Genomic DNA, 20946 nt, shown 5'->3' with positions numbered 1-20946 from the left:
ATAACATTTATGCTGGTATTAGATGTGAGTCCAATATCCGCCAATAATTCAGTGAGGTTTAGACAGTTAATTGGAGGTCCTGTGTGCCCGCTACCAAATCCCATCAAGATTCCACTTCACTAGAAAAGCAATTCCCAACCTGTACAGAGACATTAAAAAAACAAAAACTTAGTTAGTGGCCTCCAAAATGCCCTTGTACCCACTATTCACTCAACCACAGATATGTGAACAAGCTGAACAGAGCAAATGCAAGATTTAAGATATAAGGTTTTAGTCATATGTTGTGTCCTTCTTCCCAGCGGACACAGATCTGAAAAGATGCAAAGAGCTGTTGGTAAGCAAATTGTCAGCTCAAGTGGCACGTGATGCAGCGATGGCTTCTCCTTCATTTGCTCCTGCAAGTGCATCTGCCAAGAAAAAACTAAACTTTCCCAAAAGACCCACTGGTGATGCAGATGAGTCAACATAAAACACAAAAACTTTTTGGATGGATGCACTGCAGATGATGTAACAGGGAGGAGATTCCTAGATGGTTAAGGTTCCTACCTCTACTTACTCTGTCTTTACAAAGGGTACGGATGACGACAATTGTTGTCCGTATTTGGGTAGAAATAATTCCGCACATAAGAAGTGGATTTTTGTTTGTCTTGTGCCCAGGCATGACAATGGCCTTTTCCTTATCATCGGCAATACCTGTTTCTTCCACTGGTTCCTGATTTACACAAACATCCTCATAAACAAGCATCCTTATTAGCATCAGCTACACAAATAACCTGCTCATCCTGGTGCACTTCCACAGAAGCATCCTCAATTTCTATGTCAGCATGTTCACTTGGGCTTACATCATCATATGAGGCTGAACCACCAGTCATAAATAAAGGCCAAGACCTTGCCACTTCATGTGGGGAAAGGCATATTGCCAATTTTATGTCTTTCTTCAGCTAACTTTCTCGTTGATGTTTTCTTTATTTACCACTGTAAAAGATTGGTTCTCGATTTTAGATGCCCTGACTTAAGCCCTGTATGCCCTTGGGCATCGGATTTAAGAGATGATGTAGATGGACTAGTATCTTCATGACTGGTGGCACTGGCAGTAGCTCGAGCACTAGTATGTGGTTCCTGCTCTCCTCTCAACTGATCGTTCTGAATATCAACAAACACGAATTAAGTGGGGTACAGCACATACGTCAATTTGTTATAATTTGAAATATTACACTGCGGTATCAATGACCTACAGTGTCACAATATTTTTTATGAATAAGAAAAGAATAACACACTGCGCTGCCACTTAGTGTCACAAGATTATTTACGAATAAGAATAACACACTGCGCTGCCACTTAGTGTCACAAGATTATTTACGAATAAGAATAACACACTGCGGTACCACTTAGTGTCACAAGATTTTTTATGAATAAGAAAAGAATAACACACTGCGCTGCCACTTACAGTGATGTCATTATGTTTTATATATAACGCATGTTGTTTAGCACTTTGTTGTGGTCTTGTAGTCGGCGTGTAGACTAATAATTTATTCACGATTGAGGCAAGAAGTGAAAAGTTGAATATTAGACTGCGCTACCACTTACAGTGTCACAAGATCTTTTATGAGTAAAACATTGCGCTACCACTTACAGTGTCACAATATTTTTTAGGAATAAGAATAACAAACTGCGCTAGGACTTATAGTGTCACAATACCTGGACAATAAACTGCGGTCTGGCTGGCAATGTTACCAAACAATAATAGCGCAGCTAAGTTGCTAACGCACACACACACAAAACAAAGCACTTTGATTTTTTTTACACTGGGGAAGAGCACCCCTGAATGAGGCAGCAGCCCCTTGATGAACAACACAGAGAGCACCCCTATTTTATGGATAATAAAGCACCTCTGCCGAGTGCGGACAGACCATCTGCAGAGTCACAAATACATGGACGATAAACTGCGGCAATGTCACCAAACAATAATAGCGCAGATAAGTTGCTAACGCACACACAAAAAAAATATATATCTTTTTTTTTTGTGGATTGATATTAAGTTAATTTTTTTTTTTTTTTTACACTGGGGAAGAGCACCCCTTGCTGAACAACACAGACAGCACCCATTTTTTATGGACAACACAGCAGCAGCCTTCAGCCCAAGACCCTGACTGGACACACACACACTGAGTGACTGACTACGTCTGCTAGCATCTCTCTCCACAGCCGGAGTGAAAATGGCGCTGATCACAAGTACCTTTATATAATCAAAAACCTGCGAGAATCCAACAGCGGATGATGTTTTGCCTCGTTTTGAGATCCGAGTCACGCAGGAAACCTTGAGCCGCGTTCGGATCTCGGTCCGGTTCTCGGAGAGGTGCAGAGTGTGTCAGGAGCTGAGTGCTATACGTAATGTTACAGTGCATCACCCAGCTCTTGTCACTGAGGGGAGAGTTGGCACTTTGGTGTCACCCCTTGGCGGGTGCGGCCCCAGCTCTCCTTGTGACGCTACTGTGTGGAAGTGTTTATTTGCACCAGCACCATATCTCAGGAGATCACGCCGCAGCTGTGACGCATGCGCCGGAGACTCTCGCAAAGTGTCTGCATATGGGCTCATAGGCAAACGCAGGGTGGGTTTCCGTCTGCCTGGAAATCCCCCTCCCCAGCCCACACTATAAATAGTAATATAATAGATTGTTACCAGTGCTGCATGTTCTTCTCAGTATCATCACAAATGAAATAATTACCACCACCTTTGGATCTTTTAACATCTATCAGCCAGTGATAAATAACCTGTGCACCAACTAGAAGATCTGGAAAACATGCACTGTTAGAGGTGCACTGCTATAGAGCCCAATACGTACATATATGTCCAGGGAAGTGCTAGGTTCTTCTGCTGCTCCTCCAGGCTCCCGGACTTGCTCCAATAGTCTGGAATGGAGCCCACATCTAAAATAAATACGTTCAGCTCAGGCAGGATGGCCCTACTGCCGCATCTAATGGCTACTGTGATCACTGGTCCTGAATACGCTGGAATTATTACACACAATACACTTTGTATGACGCTTATTAAAGCTGGTTCAGTACTAATTCTGCCCTCTTCATTGACAGGCCACACTCGCTCTAAAATCAAGCATTTGGAAACCCCCCTCTGGAAATCCTGCGTTTGCCACTGAGGCTCCCTCCGAAATCAACTATACTTACACTGCTGCTCTCTGTGGGTACCCGCTGTGCTCTGCATTAGCCGCTGCAGCACCCATGTTAATGTCAACAACCAGGGCTATAACTAGCTATGCGAGACCAGTGCTGCCATGCAGAGGTTTTGTGGGTGGCACCATCACCCCTTGCTTCTGGCTTGAAAGGTGCTTGGAACGGCACCCATGCAGTGAGAACCAATGCAGCAGTGCCACTCATAGAGTCACTTGGATACTACAGGCAGGCACCCTGCCCTGTTTGCTGCCCGGAGAGTCTATAAGACACGGAGAGTGCACTGCAGATGGAATTCAGTCTGGGCTCCACCCACTATGCAGCATATATTGCGCAAAGGGACAGGGCCGGCATTGGACAGCCAGAGCGCTAGTTACGGTGCTGTCAACAACAGTTTCAGCTAAAAGGAAGCAAACTAAACCAGTGTCACCTGCATTCTGCACATTAATATTGTTGTGATCTAGTGAAAGGATTTAGGGGGCCTGTTTACTACAATCCGCATTTAGAATGCAGATTGTAGTGTGATATTACCGACTGAATTCACACTGCGAATTCAGGCAATATCACAGGGATTTACTAAAAATCCCTTGCAGGGACAGAGGTTGCTATAAAACTCTGTCCCTGCGAATCCCCTCTGCAGCCTTATCACTGCACTTTTCGCAAAAAATACCATGACAAGTGCCTGCGCATGCGTTGACCGGCCGCCACTGAGCCCTGCCCCCACCCCGTGATCGTGACAACCCCCCGCCTTAATTACACTTATCTCCTGTGAACGGGCTCCGGTGATGTCGTCTGTGGTACCGGTCAGCTGGTCTCCCATCCTGCACTGTGACTAGCTGATGACTAGCTATGGGAGACCAGCTGACCAGAGGGAGGACATCACCGGAGCCTAATCACCGTTCCTGGACTATGGTAAGTTATTTTTTCTTATTTACAATTCTTATTTTTTTTAGCAGTGATCAGAATACACCCTCTTTCACCTGTATTCTGGCATCTGTGATCGCTAGTATGCAGGTACACACAGAGAAGACTTTATTTTATGACCTGAAGTCCTACAGTATTGTGCATGCACAGTCCTCAAGGGGATTGAGAAGGATGCTTCAGATCCCACTCCTGGGGCTTTTTGCATAAAGAAGCTCATAGGTGACATCTATTGATCATTTTAGAGCATCCGCAAGATGGGCAACAAGTTCCTCTTTCCAGAGGTTGCTGCACATCAACACATCGCAACCCCATAGAATTCCACGTGGGACTCAGTGACGGTGGTTCGCAGCAGGTACAGTATCTCTGATGTCCGTTACAGACACTAATACATATGGCAGGCTATACGTATTGATGTAAGCTACAGAAAACAGTGATACATGCTTCAGATCCCACTGCTGGGGCTTTGTGTGTAAAGAAGCTTATAGGCAACAGTTATAGATTTGTAGCAGGAAATGCTGGTCCAGGCTTCTACTGAGACCTGAACCCAAGCCTGACAAAGAGCTAAATGCATCAATAGCTTTTATCAACATTCCCACCACCCATAGGTGCCCATTTATCAATGATCTCTTTTGCAATGCGATCAGGGTATGCCAGTAACGTCCACGATCGCATTGCAAAAAGCGATACTATCGGCCAGATGTATCATCCGGGACATAGGGTCCGAAAGGAGCCCCTTCTCTGCGATGTCTCAGGAGAGCGACTGGCCAGCTAGCGCAGGGGGTGGTGCGCATATGTAGTCCCGTGGACTGCACATGCGCTATAGCTGGGGAGGGTTCCGACAGATCCCTCCGCCGGCTAATAGTGCACGGTGTAGCCAATAGACGACATCGCATTCCGGATACTGGTAAATTTGGCATCATCGCATCCCCCACAGACACTTATGGGGGAGGCGGCTGCCAGTGGTAATGGAGAGATCACAGCAGGTATCAGAAATACTTGCTGCGGTCCCTCCTTTAAACATACAGGGGATACTTAGTATTTGAGGTAAACCCCCCCCCCAAAAAAAACAGGGTATTTTACCTCAAAGACACCGATAAATGGGTTCAATAATGATATCAATACCCAGTCCCTGATGACAAGCTGGCTCATAACCCCGGGTCCACTCTGACTTTAAACAAACACAATGGGAGTGGGGAAAGGGGTTTTTGTCGCACAGACAGATTAAATGTAATATATCAGTAACCACTGTTCCTGTTTAATACATTCTTATTCCTGAAATTGAACATGTAGTGGTGCTCACTAGGGTTAAGAGCAGAAATGCAACTAGACATGGAGAAGACAAACTGATGTGAGCATTCTTGAAATGTTAATTGAATTAAAACATAACTTTTAATGTTTTCTTTAAGATAAGATGAATACCTTGTAACAAAAGACAGATACGCACACATTATAATAAACACTAACTAAATTACTAAAAAGTCTTAATGGAAGTATACTGTATATTCACCTACAACTCAAGAAGTCTATCTGAATATAAGAGAATATCAATACATATGTGGCAAAATATTGAACATAAATTTCATATATTTGACCAGATAGTTACATATGTATAAAACCAAGTTTGTATTCTCAATGAGACAAATTAAATGACCTCATAGACTACCAGAATCAGGGGAACCAAGTTGCTGTTGCAAGTAGCCTATAATTCAGGCACTTTTTTTTCTATTAAAACACCATTGACTGACATACTGTACATCAAGACTTTAGTATAACACTGCAACTATATTCCCCCCGATGTACTTCAAAATCTCAGTAGGTGGAGAGGAAATCTGCATTTTTGCGCAGCGCATTGGATTATTTATTTTAAATAACTATTCTCTGCAATAGAGTTTAGTAACAAAGTTGCTTCTACCATTGAGACACAATTTTGTACTTAGATACATTGGGGTATATTTACTAAGGTGCGGGTTTTTAGAAGTGGTTTTGTTGCCCATAGCAACCAGATTCTAGCTATTACCTTCTAGAAGGTGCTAGATAAATGTTAAGTAGAATCTGATTGGTTGCTTTGGGCAACAAAACCACTTCTAAAAACCCACACCTTAGTAAATATACCCCATTGTATGTGAAAAATGAATGTTTAACTGTCCAGTACATGTTATTGTGCATTCAATAACTTTTTCAAAACCAGCATATTACAATCTTTCCTGTGGTATTTTAAGTGATTTTGAGCACGCAGCCAAGGACTCTTTTTGTCTAATTGTCTTGCAGAAAAAGCACCTTCTTCGGCAGCTGCACTCATTTTCTGGGCTAACCCTGTTAGCACTAGGTGTCATACATTTATATTGTTACATTTTAATTTTTATTAAGTCTATACGGTGCTAAAGGCATGAATAAATGCTCTGTATTGGCAGAAAGACGACATTGTCAGCACTTGTCCTCACTTTTGCAGATTATGGGGACTATTCATCACTTAATTTTCACAAAAGCAGGTGAAAATGTGCATTATCGGGCCATTCTGCTTACCCTTGTTTTGCGGAATGGCCCGCTGTCCCCAAACACTAGTATCACAGATATCTCCTGCTTACCTTTCTCTCCCGGAATGGCCCGCTGTTCCCATACATTAGTATCACAGATATCTCCCGCTTACCTTCCTCTCACAGAATGTCCCGCAGTCCCCATACACTAGTATCACAGATATCTCCTGCTTACCTTTCTCTCCCGGAATGGCCCGTAGGCCCCATACCACTAGTATCAGATATCTCCTGCTTACCCTTCTCTCTCGGAATGGCCCACTGTCCCCATACATTAGTATCACAGATATCTCCTGCTTACCCTTCTCTCCCAGAATGGCCCGCTGTCCTCATACACTAGTATCACAGATATCTCCCGCTTACCCTTCTCTCCCGGAATGGCCCGTTGGCCCCATACCACTAGTATCACAGATATCTCCCGCTTACCCTCCTCTGGCAGAATGACCTGCTGTCCCCATACACTAGTATCACAGATATCTCCTGCTTACCTTCCTCTCCCGGAATGGCCGCTGTATGGGGACAGAATTCATCAAGCTAAATAAAAAAAATATTTTCAGAGCTTGACTGCGGTAGCATTCACCATCTAAAGAACCCAATCCTTTTCTATGGGAAGAAGGTCCGAGTTGTGATGAGGGATCCTTCCGCCGGGCTCTTGTGCAGTCCCGTCTCAGATAGGCGCAGTGTAAAGATTCACTGCTCCGAAAAGGAACAGTGAAGCAGCTCGTGGGGACAGCCGATATCGCATCCACCGTCAGTGGCGGTTCTAGGGGCGGGCAAGCAGGGCAATTGCCCAGAGCGCTGCACACTGGTGGGGGCACAGCAGCAGTCACCCCGTTGGCACCCGTCACCATATTTACAAACTATTCTGCTCAGCACTGCAGCACTAACTCAGCAAGAAAAACACCTTCCTACCTATTTTGACCCATGAAAGACACCGTAGTTGTAGTCCTTCTGATGCCTGCCGGGAGGTGTATTTAATTTTTTGTTTTGCTCAAGACAGCAGCTTGCTCTGAGGGAAGTTGCTTATTTCCCTTACGTTCTCTTTAGTCACTTGGTACACACACACACACAATATACAGATTGTGTGTATGGTTATGAGCAGGTAGCACACTGCACAGTCACAGCCATCGTGCCCAACTGCATTTGAGCAGTAACTGGAGGTGAGACTGGGGACATGGCATAGCTGTGTTTTTGGCGCTGTAGGTCATACAGAAATCGGGACAGCTGGGTGAACAGCTCACATACTGCCTGACTCCCTGCTGATTGCACAATTACTACTCACTGAGTATTAGATTATGAGTACTCTGAAAGCTGTAGAATATGCATACTTACATAGACATTATTTAAGTTATACCATGAGCATCATTCAGTAGTCCCTGCTTCAAGTGGTACCTGTACACTTATGATGGAAAACGTGCAAAATGCATATAGGGGGGGGGGGGGGGTAACATCCACTGTCCTCCAGCATGTACAGTAGATAGCATTGTGTAATACAAACTGCCTATTTCTAGGGCCAACACTGTATGTATCATCATATCACATGTTTCTGAGCACACTCAGAGAATAACATTTATTTATACTTTGCACATATGTTCCTCGGTGCTTTACAGTGAATATTTTAGTCTCTGCCCCCAGTACAGTTTATAATCTATATTCCCTGGCCTATCACATGCTCACACACATTCCCTAGGGTTCAATTTTTGACAGACACCAATAAACCTACTAGTGTGGGAGGAAACAGTGAGAACATACCAACTCCACACAGTGCATTGGGCAGGAATTTAACTCAACCTCAGTAATGTGATGCTAATAACTACGCCATCTGTGCATTTTTTTTTGTGCCCATACCCACGCCCCCATCAGGTCACACTTTCTGAGCACCAAAGGAAACTTTCACCCTGAGCTCCGAAAAGTCTAGAACTGACCCTGTCCACCGTCACCATACCGGAGAAACGATGAATTGCTCCGGTAGCCAGAATGTTGTTAATTATCAGGGTCTGATAATCATGAACAGGCCCCTATGTATCAAAGTTAGCTTGCAGCTCACATCACAGGTCCACATGTTCCTCTGCTCACTACATGAGGCTGGTTTCTAGCATGAAGACATCACAACTGTAGTTTGGGTAATGTACACTGGCAAGTATTGAAGTAAAGTGGAGCCAAGTGTAAAGTTGGGCATCCACTATACAAGTTTCTGTCAGATATATCTGTCCAATCTGGCTGGAATGAAAACTTGGTAATGTATGGGAGCCAATGAAAATTGTCCATTTGCTCAAACACTGGAAAATATAGTCAAAAATGGTTGTTCAGACAAATGTAACCAATTTGAACAATTTTTTGTCCCTTTTCAGTGTTAAAAAACCAAATGATGAACTGTCATTTGCTCCCATACATTACAAGGTTTTCATTCCAACCAGATTGGACAGAAACCTGACAGAAAATTGTATAGTGGATGCCCAGCTTAAGATAGTTACATGTGAATGCAGACTTTACATTTCCAAGATAACTCCAATGCTTCCTACTCTTCCATGCCTACTCTCCCAAAAGTCACAGGAAGCTTGCCCTGTAGCATAGGCATTTCTCCTGGATTCTGCCCACTTCCTAGTGAAGTGGGCAGAGTTTCCACTGTAATCATGGGTCCCATGTAGGAGTGAGGATTAATGATGCAATTAATGGCACCAATCGCCTCAACCAAGATCCAGATAGCAATAGTAAAGAGGGGCTCTCAGTGGAAAGTAAATCAGGCAAAGTTTTTTTTTTTTAACTATACACCAGGGATTCCAAACCTCGGTCCTCAAGGCACACTAACAATCCTGATTTTAGTGATATCCATGCTTGAGCACAGATGGTCATATAAAGACAACTGAGGTACTATTTAAGTCACCTGTGCTCAAGAATGGCTATCCTTAAAACCTGGACTGTTAATGCACCTTGAGAACCCCTGCTTTACACACATACAGGACAACTTTTAGTCAAGCATCACCATTAAGACAGAAGCATAGAGAGGTGGTCTGGGGAAGGGGTGTGGCCTAATAATCCATAAGGGGGCTAAGGCACCCCCCATGTGTGCTGGGCTGCTGACAGGTAAGAGGGAGGGGTGGAAGCATTAGACCCAGGCCCCTCCAGCAAGCCTGGTCAATTAGTACCTACTATCACCCCTGTTAGCGAGTGTCAAATCCAGATATCCAACATACCTGTACAGGAAAAACAAAAACACATGCCTAAAAGTTTAGGTCTCCCTTATGCAGCCAAAACCACTCTGGCCCATCAAGTCATGGACCACAGAAACCTCTGAAAGTGTCCTGTGGTATCTGGCACCAAGACTTCAGCAGCAGATCCTTTAGGTCCTGCAAGTTTAAGGTAGAACCTCTATTCCACACACTCGATTCAATTGTGACCAGGGGAAATTGAAGGCCAAGAGTACTTTAACCCTGATGTTCCTCAAACCATTCCGGAACAATGGTGCAGAGTGGCAGGGAATGCCATTGCCATGAACTCGGATCGCTATGATGTAAAAAAGGAAGGTGGTACGTGTCATACATCCATATGAATGTCTGGACCCAAGGTTACCCAGCAGGACATTTGGTGTCCATGACCTGGCCCTCCTTCCTTGGAGCACTGTGTGCGAGTTCCTAGTATGCAGGAACCACCAAGACTGGCCATACTGGATTTGCCAAGTGACCACATTTTAGTGTTCATAGCTACACCCTACTGGGCCATTGAATTGCTGCACACGGTGGAAACACCCCCCTCCAGTGCATGCAGTGGTGTTTGCACCACATTTCATGTAGTTTAGCTGTGACATCTTGCAACCACAAGACTACAGAAATACAAAGTTAGTCCACAACCACCACACTAACCGGGATCAAAATACATATGCAGTCTCTACAGACTCACTTAGCCAGGTATAACCTATTACACTGTATGATCACCATAACATGAGTGCATGGTCTGATATGTCAACCAAATCCCAAGTATGTGAGAGCTTTCATACATAGGTCTACCCTAGATGCTTGAACATATACAGCTTCCCCAACATGATTGTGACATCTATGAAGTTTTTCAAGCATGCCATGTGACTTACCCATTAAACACACAATATATTGAGAGCACAGGCGTGTAGACTGGACATTAGCCATCTAAGACAAGATGAGACAGAAACAAGTCAATTTGGAAATGGCACTTTATTCATATTGCAGTGGACATGGTGGAGCTCTGACTCCTGCGCCGCTGCCAGACACCTAGTACCACGACAGTCGCCACCAAGAAGCCTCCTCCGGCAGCCGCTCCCCTCAGCCACATCATAGTAGATGAGTTAAGGTCAGTGGTACCTGAGAACAGGAAAATAAAGTCGTGACCTAACAAAACTAAGCAGTCATGTAGCTTCTCTGCCACCACAGAAGGTTTTATCACACATTACCATGATGGATGACAGACTGGATGGAGCACAAGGCTCCAGGCTTGGTAAGTAGTGAAGGTTTGTCACTAGAAGTGGTTCAGTACTTACCAGGGTATTGGACATGCTTTGCTTGAGGGACAGATTACAACACAGAATACCAAGATTGGATCTTTTTTTTTTTAGTTTTTTAAGTAGATGTTTTACAAATACAAAAACTTGGAGTAGTTGACCATAGCAACTGATCTGCTTCATCTTTAGAATGCTTGATACACCTCCCTGAAGATTAGTAATTAGTTGTTCTAACATCAACTGCCACAAGACTCTTATACTGCTGGATTCAAATCCATGAGTCCAGCCACACAGACACAAATAAGTAATTCTAATGGATATATTATATATTTTCTATAAATACCATATTCATAGTTAACCAAGGACTAGATGAACAAACATTCAGTACATCATACTCCACTCTTGCTGGATTCAATTGCCAGAGTTACAATGTTAACATAAAGTAGCTCAGTATTACCATTAATAGTGGTAGTAAGCCACCAAGAAATAAGTTACCTTGTACAGAAGTGGAAAGCCTCCCATCTGATGGAATCTCACTGTTAATGAAGTGAACTGGGCCTTTGCTTACTGTTACATCCTGCGTCGGGTCCTCAGCCGCTCGTTCTGCAAAATATAGGTTACCAAGTATTAGATGTTGTTCTCCCACTAAGCAGAGCACGCATGTGCACACACAGCCCTTACTTGTCCTCCGGCCACAGGAGCTTGTGCAGGAATCAGCAGCAGATGGGACGCACACAGACGCGCTGCAGTGGAAGTAGACCTGGGAAGCAGATGGTCATTAAAGACAAGTAGAAGTTAGATGAAGGCATGGTTGGTGCAATTATACAGCATTTATCTCAGCGTCACATATGCAGCACATCAACCGGCTTCCTGACTGCTTAATCCTGGTGAGGGTTAAATGACAGGCGTCTAGATCTAGACTCCTATCATTTAACAGACGTCAGGAGACCGGCACCCTGGTTGAAGGGACGCCAGGCATGGATAGCCACGGGATAGTCAAGTTTAGGGTTCCTGGGGAGGGAACTTGGGGTTAGGCACCCCCAAGGGAGGGTTAGGGGTAGAATTAGGTCAGATAATACTTACCTTGGACGATCGAGATTTCCTCCTCTGGCGGGATTCCAACCGCTGGGCATGGGTCCGGTGGTAAATCATACAGATTCCGATGACTGTACCCAACAGGCCAAGATACACAAATTCACAGATATCTAGTAGTAAAACTGTCACAGCACAGTGACCACTACAACAACATGAACTGAATTGGACACCATGGTACAATATACTTGTAGACCCATAAGAGACCTTATGCAATGACTAGAACAGGACGCATGTAGAAGTCAGTTTACCAGTCCATCGAGAGCAAGCTGGGAACTCTGATCCACAAAGGTGAAGGTGCTGACAATGAAGCGCTGGTAGTGGGTGGGGAATGCCATGCTCTGTGTGGGTGAGCCAACTGGGACCAGCTGAGTGAGGTAGTTGTCCCCAGCATAAGGGCATCTGGAACAAGGAGGATTAGTCATGTACATAGAAAAATTATACCCAGCTGTCTCATACAGAGACTGGGGTAAGAGGAGATGCCAGCCTTACCGATCCACCAGGATGGGCCATTGGACTTGTTGGGTGGGGTCTGGAGTGGGAGTGGCCCAGCAGTCATTTAAGATCAGGACCAGGTTTGGGTCTGTTCTTTGCAGTATGCGGACCTCCAAGAAGACTGGGTCTCTGAGCACTTTGACCACAGGGTAATCGCTATCCAAGTAGTATGAACCATACTGCATATCTGCCAGAGGAGAAGCCTGGTTATCATTTCAGTTTTCATGCCTGAGACAATCACCTATGCTGCAGGTATTCATCCCATTTCATGAAGGCATGCCGCAGTCAGTGAATAGACATCTGTTTCTGTAGGGATACTCTGGTTCACATTACTACACTTCCCAACATACCACTAAAGCCTGCCTTAGCCAATCACCCACCTGCATATCAGTCATTATAGGGAACTGCCAGACCACCATTCTTTAGAAAGCAGACAGCCACTAAACCGTTCTAGAACACTGCTCTGCATGAGGGCTAAAAGCTATGGGTTCTTACTTCCGTCCCATTACATTTGTTCTGTAGGCCTCTGCGTCGGCTCACACTTAACCTCTGCATTGCCAACAGCATTAGCCATACAGATCTGCAGTGTAGATTAGAGGTACCCATTCTTATTAGGGATAGCATCAAGTTTATTAAACCAGCATGTTGTACACAAGCCCACCTCCTTTAACTGAATTATACATTGTAAATGGCTAAACCCCATTGCCCCCAGTGTACTGCTGCATAGGAGCTAAACACACCAGTCATTACCTTGTGCTATCCTCATCTGCAGGAGCAGAGGCCCCGAGGTGGACACAGGAAGGGGTGGGGGCAGGGTGAGCACCTCAACATGTAGCGGGAGAACACCAGTCCGAGAGTAGATGCAGCGGACAGTCAGCCTAGGGCAATAACACAGCATTAGTTTTGCCTTGTGTACAGCTCCCCCAGACACACCAGTGTATGGCTTACCTAAATGTGCTGTCTCTGGTGATTGATGACCCTTGCCATGTCCTTATGTCTTTGGTGGCATAAACTGTATTCTCATACACTATAGTGTTATCAGATGCCTGGAAGATGGTAGAATACATAACTTGCTAGTTAAAGGGACCTCCTGGTAGTTGGTCGCTTAGCAACCAGTGGATTAAATCATTAATTTCTACATCGGCATATAAGTCGTAAGACAACCTTTGCTAGGCCCCATTAAGTTTGAAGAGAGATTGTATTCATGCAGTCTATGCATAGACTGGTCAGATCACCTTTGGGGTCAGACAAGACAGAAGCCCAACTTGTACTGGTCATTAGAAGAGATGTATAATGAGCCCTTCATACCTTATATGGAGTTATCAGCAGACAGTTAGCCACATTTCAGTGGGGTGACCATAAGATGTGTAGAGATGCCAAGTATTATGGGTTACTGATAGTGATGTCCAGATCCTACACAAAGGGGCTGTGAGCGTAACTCCAGACATTTTAGGATATGTCATAACTATTTCTTTGTCAGAGTAAATCTTAGTGCTTACAGAGCATGTGCAAAAGATAAGAATGGTTCACGCCATGTTGTACCAATCAGTACTTGATACCCAGGTTGCAACTAATATGGGGTTAACATCTGGAAAGCCAACACCCATGCTATGGTATAGCAATCAAGACCTAGACAAAAGCTCTTTGGCTCGTGTATGGACCAGAGACTGCAGTAGGGTGCCGGCAGTGTATATTGAATGACATGGGCATTGTTGAACAAGGGCTCCCCAGATGATGAACTACATCTTATGGTGAAGACCACCAGTGTCATCTGAATACAGACAAATGTTGAGTATACTTTGTATGTTAATTGTTTGTAAAGTTTTAATTTGTACCCTCAATGGTTATGGGTGTAACCATTTCATTTCGATCAGAAGGAAACTCAGTTATGCAGATACACAATGACAAGCCACCCTCTGTCAAAAGCCATGTTTGGCATAGGAGCCAGGATTACATTTTTGCAGCAAGTTCAGATCATTTGAATTTGTTGGTAATTTGGTACTACAGGAAGTTAGGGGGAGGACACTATTTATTTATTTTTTTAAACATGGTTCAGCGTTTAATCTTTATCAGAGATTCAATTCAAGCTCCATTGCTGTATATTGTGGATTATCCAGTGCAAATGCATTGTTACCATCATATCCTGTATAACCAAGGGCTATTAACGTAAAGGCTTAGATAAGAGTCAGTCTATTTAGAAACTGACTGTTACAGCAGGCTTACCTGGCCGACTCCACCACAGGAGAGAGGGAACCTGAGCAGTATGAAAGCTGAAGTCTTCAAAACACTCAGCATAGGGCACGAGGTAGCATCCACATTGAGGACACCAGCTGAATCCAAGAGCAGGGATGGTGTAGTTACATCCTTAGAGATAGCGATCAGGACCTGGCTTTCACCTGTACATTGCGCAGTCACTGGAGGGGGAACCCCAGAACAGAAGCAATTTGTTAAATTAAATACTGTCTCATGCTCAGTAAACTACTGTACAAGTATCCCTGGGATTTTTGTTCAGAACAGTTAGTACATACAGTATGGGACGGCTTTTAGGGAGAGTCTTTAGATGCTGGACTTTATTTTTTTGGAACCCTTTTAAAAACTAAAAACAAAGGTTTTACACAACCGCGACACCAGACACCCAGCCCAGATGGTTCTGTTCTGGTCAGTATCATTGGGAGGAGAGTTATTTATGGCTTAGTAGCAGATTCATATAGGTAATGCAGGTTCAGGGCTGTTCCCATCCTCTCCCTCTTGGGCACAACCATGACCTGCCCAGTTTGGAATAAACCCCCCCCCCAAAGCCCTCATTTAACTGGAGCTGAAGTCTTCGATTAACTGGGACGCTCATGTATGTTGGAATGAGTGTACACACACCAGCAGATACCCTGAGACAACAAACAGCCCAAATGTGGTTCATTGATGGTAGATTCAGTACAGCCATACACTGGTTATGTAGAGCATCATACAGCTTAATCAGTGAGTGTTTACAGGTAGCAGTGCAGGCTCTCTATAAAGCTAGAGTGGAAGACTTGCATCTCCCCCTGAGGCACACCAACAGGGGACAAAATAGTAGCATGCATGTGCAGTACTAGGTTCAGCTGCCATCTTGGTAAAGGAGTGAAGCTTCCCTGGAGGCTCCAACATGCAGTCTGTGCAGTAGCACTCTCATCTTCACCATCAATCACAATGAGGAATGGGCAAGTAAGGACAAGGGGAGGGAAGATTCCTGGGAGACATGGGAAAGGCAGATCAGTCAACCCAGGGGGGCAGATGTATGAAGCTCTGGTAAGTGAGAGTGGAGAGTGATAACCAGCCAATCAGCTCCCAACTGTCATGTTACAGGCTGTGTTTGAAAAATGACAGGTAGGAGTCAATAGGTTGGTCAGTTATCACTCTCCACAGCTTCATACATCTGCCCCATTAATGTCTGGTTCAGAGGTGCATGTGCTACAAGATACCAGGACTGCTCATCACAAATGGGGAACTAAGGTGGAGATGAAGCCTTCAAGATGGAGTTGCCGATAGTAACCAATTGGCTTCTATCCATCATTCATCTTGTACATTCTACAAAATAGGCAGAAGCTGATTGGTTGCTATGGGCATCCTCTCCACTTGCCCACTTTTGAGAGCATCTCTCGTTTTGTTCCATTACGTCACTAGTCCAGATTAGGCATCTCCTAAACCCCCAGAACGTCTTACCTTTGTTTCCATAGTAACAGGGACGGGAGGGCTCACTGGGGGAGAAGCAACAGTCTAGTCCTTCACAGACATCCCTGGTCACAGAGGCATTGGCACAAGGCAAGCGGTCACCGCTCTGCACAGCAGCACAGTCACTGGGGCTCGGAGCATCCATAGCTGAGGGAGAGAAACAGTCCTTAGTGTAGTCCTAACACCCGCCGTGTCCCAACTAGAGAGACAGTGATCTAGCGCAGCGAGTAGTCTGATGGCTCAGAATTCTAACATATGTACTGGTCAAGTTTTATTCTTGAGCTCATTAATAAGGAACATCCGACACAGCATTACCGACTAATGGGCTGCCCAGGGGAGATATTTAGGGACTCACACAGAATTAGACCAACTTAGTTCTAAAGCTGTAAGTAAAAAGTATTTTGAGCCAAGTTGTTGGGATCTCCAGATACATCCAGCAGTAGAAGAGAGAGATACCGCACAGGGGTTTGGCAATATTTGCCAGAAATAAAGATGCATTAACTATTAATTGGAAGCCCCCCCTCTAACAGGTATAACATGCCTTCTCTAAAGCAAATGTATTTGGTCTTTTTTCTTTAGTTTCGCCAATTACTGAGGACACAAGTAGGCAACAGATTAGCAATTTTGTGGATTAGTCACTTCTTGTGCTTCAGTTTCCAATGAGCTCCCCCAGTTACATCCTCACATGTAGAGAACAGAGCGTTACCTGGCAGGAACGGGCACCGGATGTCTCTTTTACGATATTCCACTTGACCGGTGGCAGCTTGTTCCATAATCAGAGTCATCACGTGGTCTCCATTCTGTGACATAATATTAGGCATACTCAATACAATTCTAATTTACAGAACCCTCTATGCGCATAGTCTAGTAAAGGCATTTGTATTTAGCCTGACAGGGGATAATGAGGGATGTACATAGATATGTTGCATGTACCAAACTGGTAAGACGTAAATAGTATATTATTGGGTTGGGATGAATCAGGTCTCTGTGGGCCTGGAACTTATTGGAGCCTCAATATTCAGCCCCTCCCAGACCACTGATATGCAGTATGCTGCCATAGCCTATTGCAGTCATTCAAGGTTATGGTTTATAGCAGAGGTAGCCTGGTCCTCGAGAGTTACCAACAGTGCATGTTTTCCAGGTCTCCTCACAGACTCACAAGTGAAATAATTCGCTCCACCTATGGATCTTTTCAATTAAGTTAGTGAGTAATGAATACACCTGTGCACCTGCTAGGTGGTCTGGAAAACATGAACTGTTAGTAGCCCTTGAGGACCAAGGTTGGCTACCCCCGATTTATAGGGTTAGTAGTTTTCCTTACCTCCTTCCTTACATAGCAACCATCATAGGCAGCACCAATGATCATTGAGCCATCTGGTTTCTGTTCTATCCAGAGCCTGCAAGCAGAGTCATTTTGGAGCCCGTGAGGCTTCCCGGCATTATCTGGAAGGGATAGAATGGAAATTACATGTGTATCCCTAATGGCCAACATAGCTTGTCCTGCAGCAGCTAGACAGACATTACTATAGGGCCAGAGTTAAAAAGCAATTAATAAAACCACACAAAATGAGCCATGTTTAAACTTCATTAAATGCAGGGACTCATGGTAAGTGTTAAGCACATCCCCTTCATGGCAACATACATACATACCCATGACTTCCCAGGGAGTAGGCCAGTACACAGCCAAAGCATTGAATGATTACTGCTGGAAGTTCTCTACATATCAGAGTTATTATAGACTGGTGAAACAATGAAGTTACACCTACAGCTTATTAGCACCCCAGAGATGTTGTACCACACTGCATTTCCCACAGCTACAGATTGTCTCAGGCAGGGGCATATCTACAGTGGGTGCAGGTCCAGGGAGCCCCACACCAAACACCCATGATTTTAATACTCACCTCTCCAGGGTCCCACATCGGTGCTATCAGCGCTGTCAAAATCACCTGGAAAATGGCCACTGCAGCCATTTTCCTGGCATTTGTGCAGGTGCAGTAGGGAAGTCACCAGGAAAATGGCTGCTGCTCCATTTCCCCAGTGAACTGCATAGTAGACAGACTAGTGCTTGGAGTCTACTGCTGCAGCACTGCCGGCCACCAGAGAGAGAGGAGGGGGCCCCAGATGGTGACTGCACACAAGACCCCATCCTCATAAAACACCCCTGGTCTCAAGATTTTTTAATTCAAAGAAATATGAACTGTTGCCTTATGGTTAAAAAGCCATTTAGTGAAGGGATTGCAAGAACCCAGAGAACTTTCCTACCAAACACTTTATGGACAGAAGGTCAGCTCACAAGGAGTTTAGAAAAAGCTTTTACATTGCGTTTCCTCCAGAAAGGTGACATAGCGGGAAGCAATCGGGAAGCCAACAGTCTATATACCGGCAGCCGGCTTCCCGACTGTCTTATCCCGGCAAGGGTGAAATGCCGGGCATCTAGATGTAGAGGCCCGCATTTCCCCAACGCCGGGAGAGCGGCGCCCAGCATCACGATCGTAGTGATGCCAGGCGCCGCAAGCAGACAGGGTTAGGTTAAGGGCTCCCAGGGGGGGGGGGGGGGGCAGACTTAGGGTTAGGCACCCCCTCTTGGAAGGTTATGGTTAGGCTAGGGGGACGGGGGGGTAGGCAACTTAGGGTTAGGCACCCCTAAGGAGGGTTAGGTTAGTGGATGATACTTACCTATCCACGATCGGGATTTCCAGCGCTGTCTGGCTTCCACTGCATCGCACTCTGCTCCTGTCGGGCTGCCGCTTACAGAAATCAAACCGCCGGCCATGCGCCCGGCGGCATTTCATACCCATTCCGACAAAGCAACTTTCAGACCTCAGCAATTGATAGAGGTTAATGCTAAATGCAGAGCTCCCACTATAGAGACCATGTGCCCCCCAGCTAGGAATTAGAGGTCAGGTACTCACCCAATACTGTGACAGCTGAAGCAAAACCTAGGTGCACAGAGGGAAGAGAAAGACGCATCTTACTGGGGCCACAATGCAGATCAGAGACATCTCCTAACAACCCCTCAGTACCAGACACTGAGCTATAGCTCCACAGCAATACTACACATCCCAACCAGCCCCTGGCGATCCCCATCCTGCCTGCAGCTCCCAATACTGCAGGTGATCACAGGCCGGTCATTTATACCATGATGAGGGGGCGGCAGCTGCTGTGTGATCAGACAGGTGCTAATGTGACCCCAGGTGTGTGTCATAAGGCACCCTGGCTAATAAGCACATTACCCCACTATAGTATTCACCATAACTTACCATCCATTATCTTTCCAACTATTAAATGGACTATAAACCCATATTACAGAGCTTCCCAAACTCTGCCATAATAGTCCAGATTGTAAGGCTATCCATCCTTTAGCACAGGTGACTTAATTAGTGCCTCAGTCAGTTTGATTTAACCATCTGGACTCAAGCATGGATATCCTTAAAACCTGGATTGCACAGACAGAGTTTGGGGAATATATTTTTAAAGTGTTTATAGGTACCCCCCCCCAAAAAAAATAGTATTTTATGTTTTGCACACATGGGAGCCCCAAAGCAGAATTATTATATTTATACATTTTTATATAGTGCACTCGGGTAATACACAGCAGTGCTGTACACAGGGCCGCAACTAGGGTGGTGTGATATGTGCCACGGCACAGGGCACCGCAGGGCAGGGGGCACTGTTCGGGCCTGTCAATTTTCTGTTTATAAATATTCTCACTTGTAGCTTCCTCTTCTATCCCCAGCATCTCCTCCCTGGCTGATCCCCCCTCCATCTGGCCACCTCCTCAAGCACCTTCAGTCACATCCACTTTTATTTAACTCAAATTCTAAATACTGTCATACCCAAGACTCAAACCTATCACCTCTGACATGGCAGTCAGGCTCCTTACAAATGGAACTACCTGCCCCTCAATTCCTGATGGCAGCCCTAAACACAGCCAGGGGTATATCTAGGGGTCCAAGCGCCCCTGGCAAAGTAAGAGACTGGCACCCCCCTTCCTCCCTGATATTTTTGGAAAAATAAAAAAATTAGACAGTTGCCCCCTTTCCCACCACACATGATAGATAGATAGATAGATAGATAGATAGATAGATAGATAGATAGATAGATAGGCCAGCACTCACTTTCTAGTTGCATAACAGCATGCCAGCCCCAGGCCCGCTGAGAGCCGCTGCGGGCCCGGGTAAAGGGGGCGTGGCCTAATCGTGTGAGGCGTGGCCACGCCCCCTTCCCCCCCAAACAAAAAAAGATTTGCGGTGCTGCGCGCTGGGGAGGGGGCGCTCTGCGCTCCCTCAGTCCTGCTCAAAGCCAGGGGGGGCGCGATCAGTGTGATCACTCCCCCCCACAGGCATAGGAGACTGCTGTGGCTGCTGCTCAGCACACGCTGTGTGCTGGGCTGCTGGGAAGGAGGGGGAGCGGCGCCGGACCCGGGCCCCCGCCGGGCCCCTCAGGAAGCCCGCCCCCCCCCTCTCGGCGCCCCTGGCCAGCCCAGGTGCTTTGTCGGGTCAGTTCTTTAGAGGGGGTCAATGGAGCATTTCCTGAGCTCCACTA

The 20946-nt window shown here is 45.5% G+C and overlaps 1 protein-coding gene across 1 annotated transcript; it reads right to left on the bottom strand.

Annotated features, from left to right (window-relative positions):
• Positions 1-10806: 10806 nt before the first annotated feature.
• LOC148479169 (zona pellucida sperm-binding protein 4-like) lies at positions 10807-19518 on the bottom strand. The gene is made up of 12 exons (XM_088454878.1): positions 19314-19518; positions 17723-17844; positions 17108-17201; positions 16393-16548; positions 14920-15110; positions 13645-13742; positions 13447-13574; positions 12694-12883; positions 12453-12603; positions 11791-11869; positions 11605-11712; positions 10807-10972 (listed from the first exon to the last, which is right to left on the bottom strand). Exons 1-12 carry the CDS (start codon positions 19486-19488, stop codon positions 10830-10832), a joined length of 1635 nt encoding a protein of 544 aa, XP_088311004.1. The 5' UTR covers positions 19489-19518; the 3' UTR covers positions 10807-10829.
• Positions 19519-20946: the final 1428 nt, after the last annotated feature.

The sequence above is a fragment of the Taudactylus pleione genome, unplaced genomic scaffold (assembly GCF_031769625.1).
Source record: "Taudactylus pleione unplaced genomic scaffold, aTauple2 ptg000634l, whole genome shotgun sequence".
NCBI classification, from domain to species: domain Eukaryota; kingdom Metazoa; phylum Chordata; class Amphibia; order Anura; family Myobatrachidae; genus Taudactylus; species Taudactylus pleione.
This window is presented reverse-complemented; position numbering and strand designations above follow the sequence as displayed.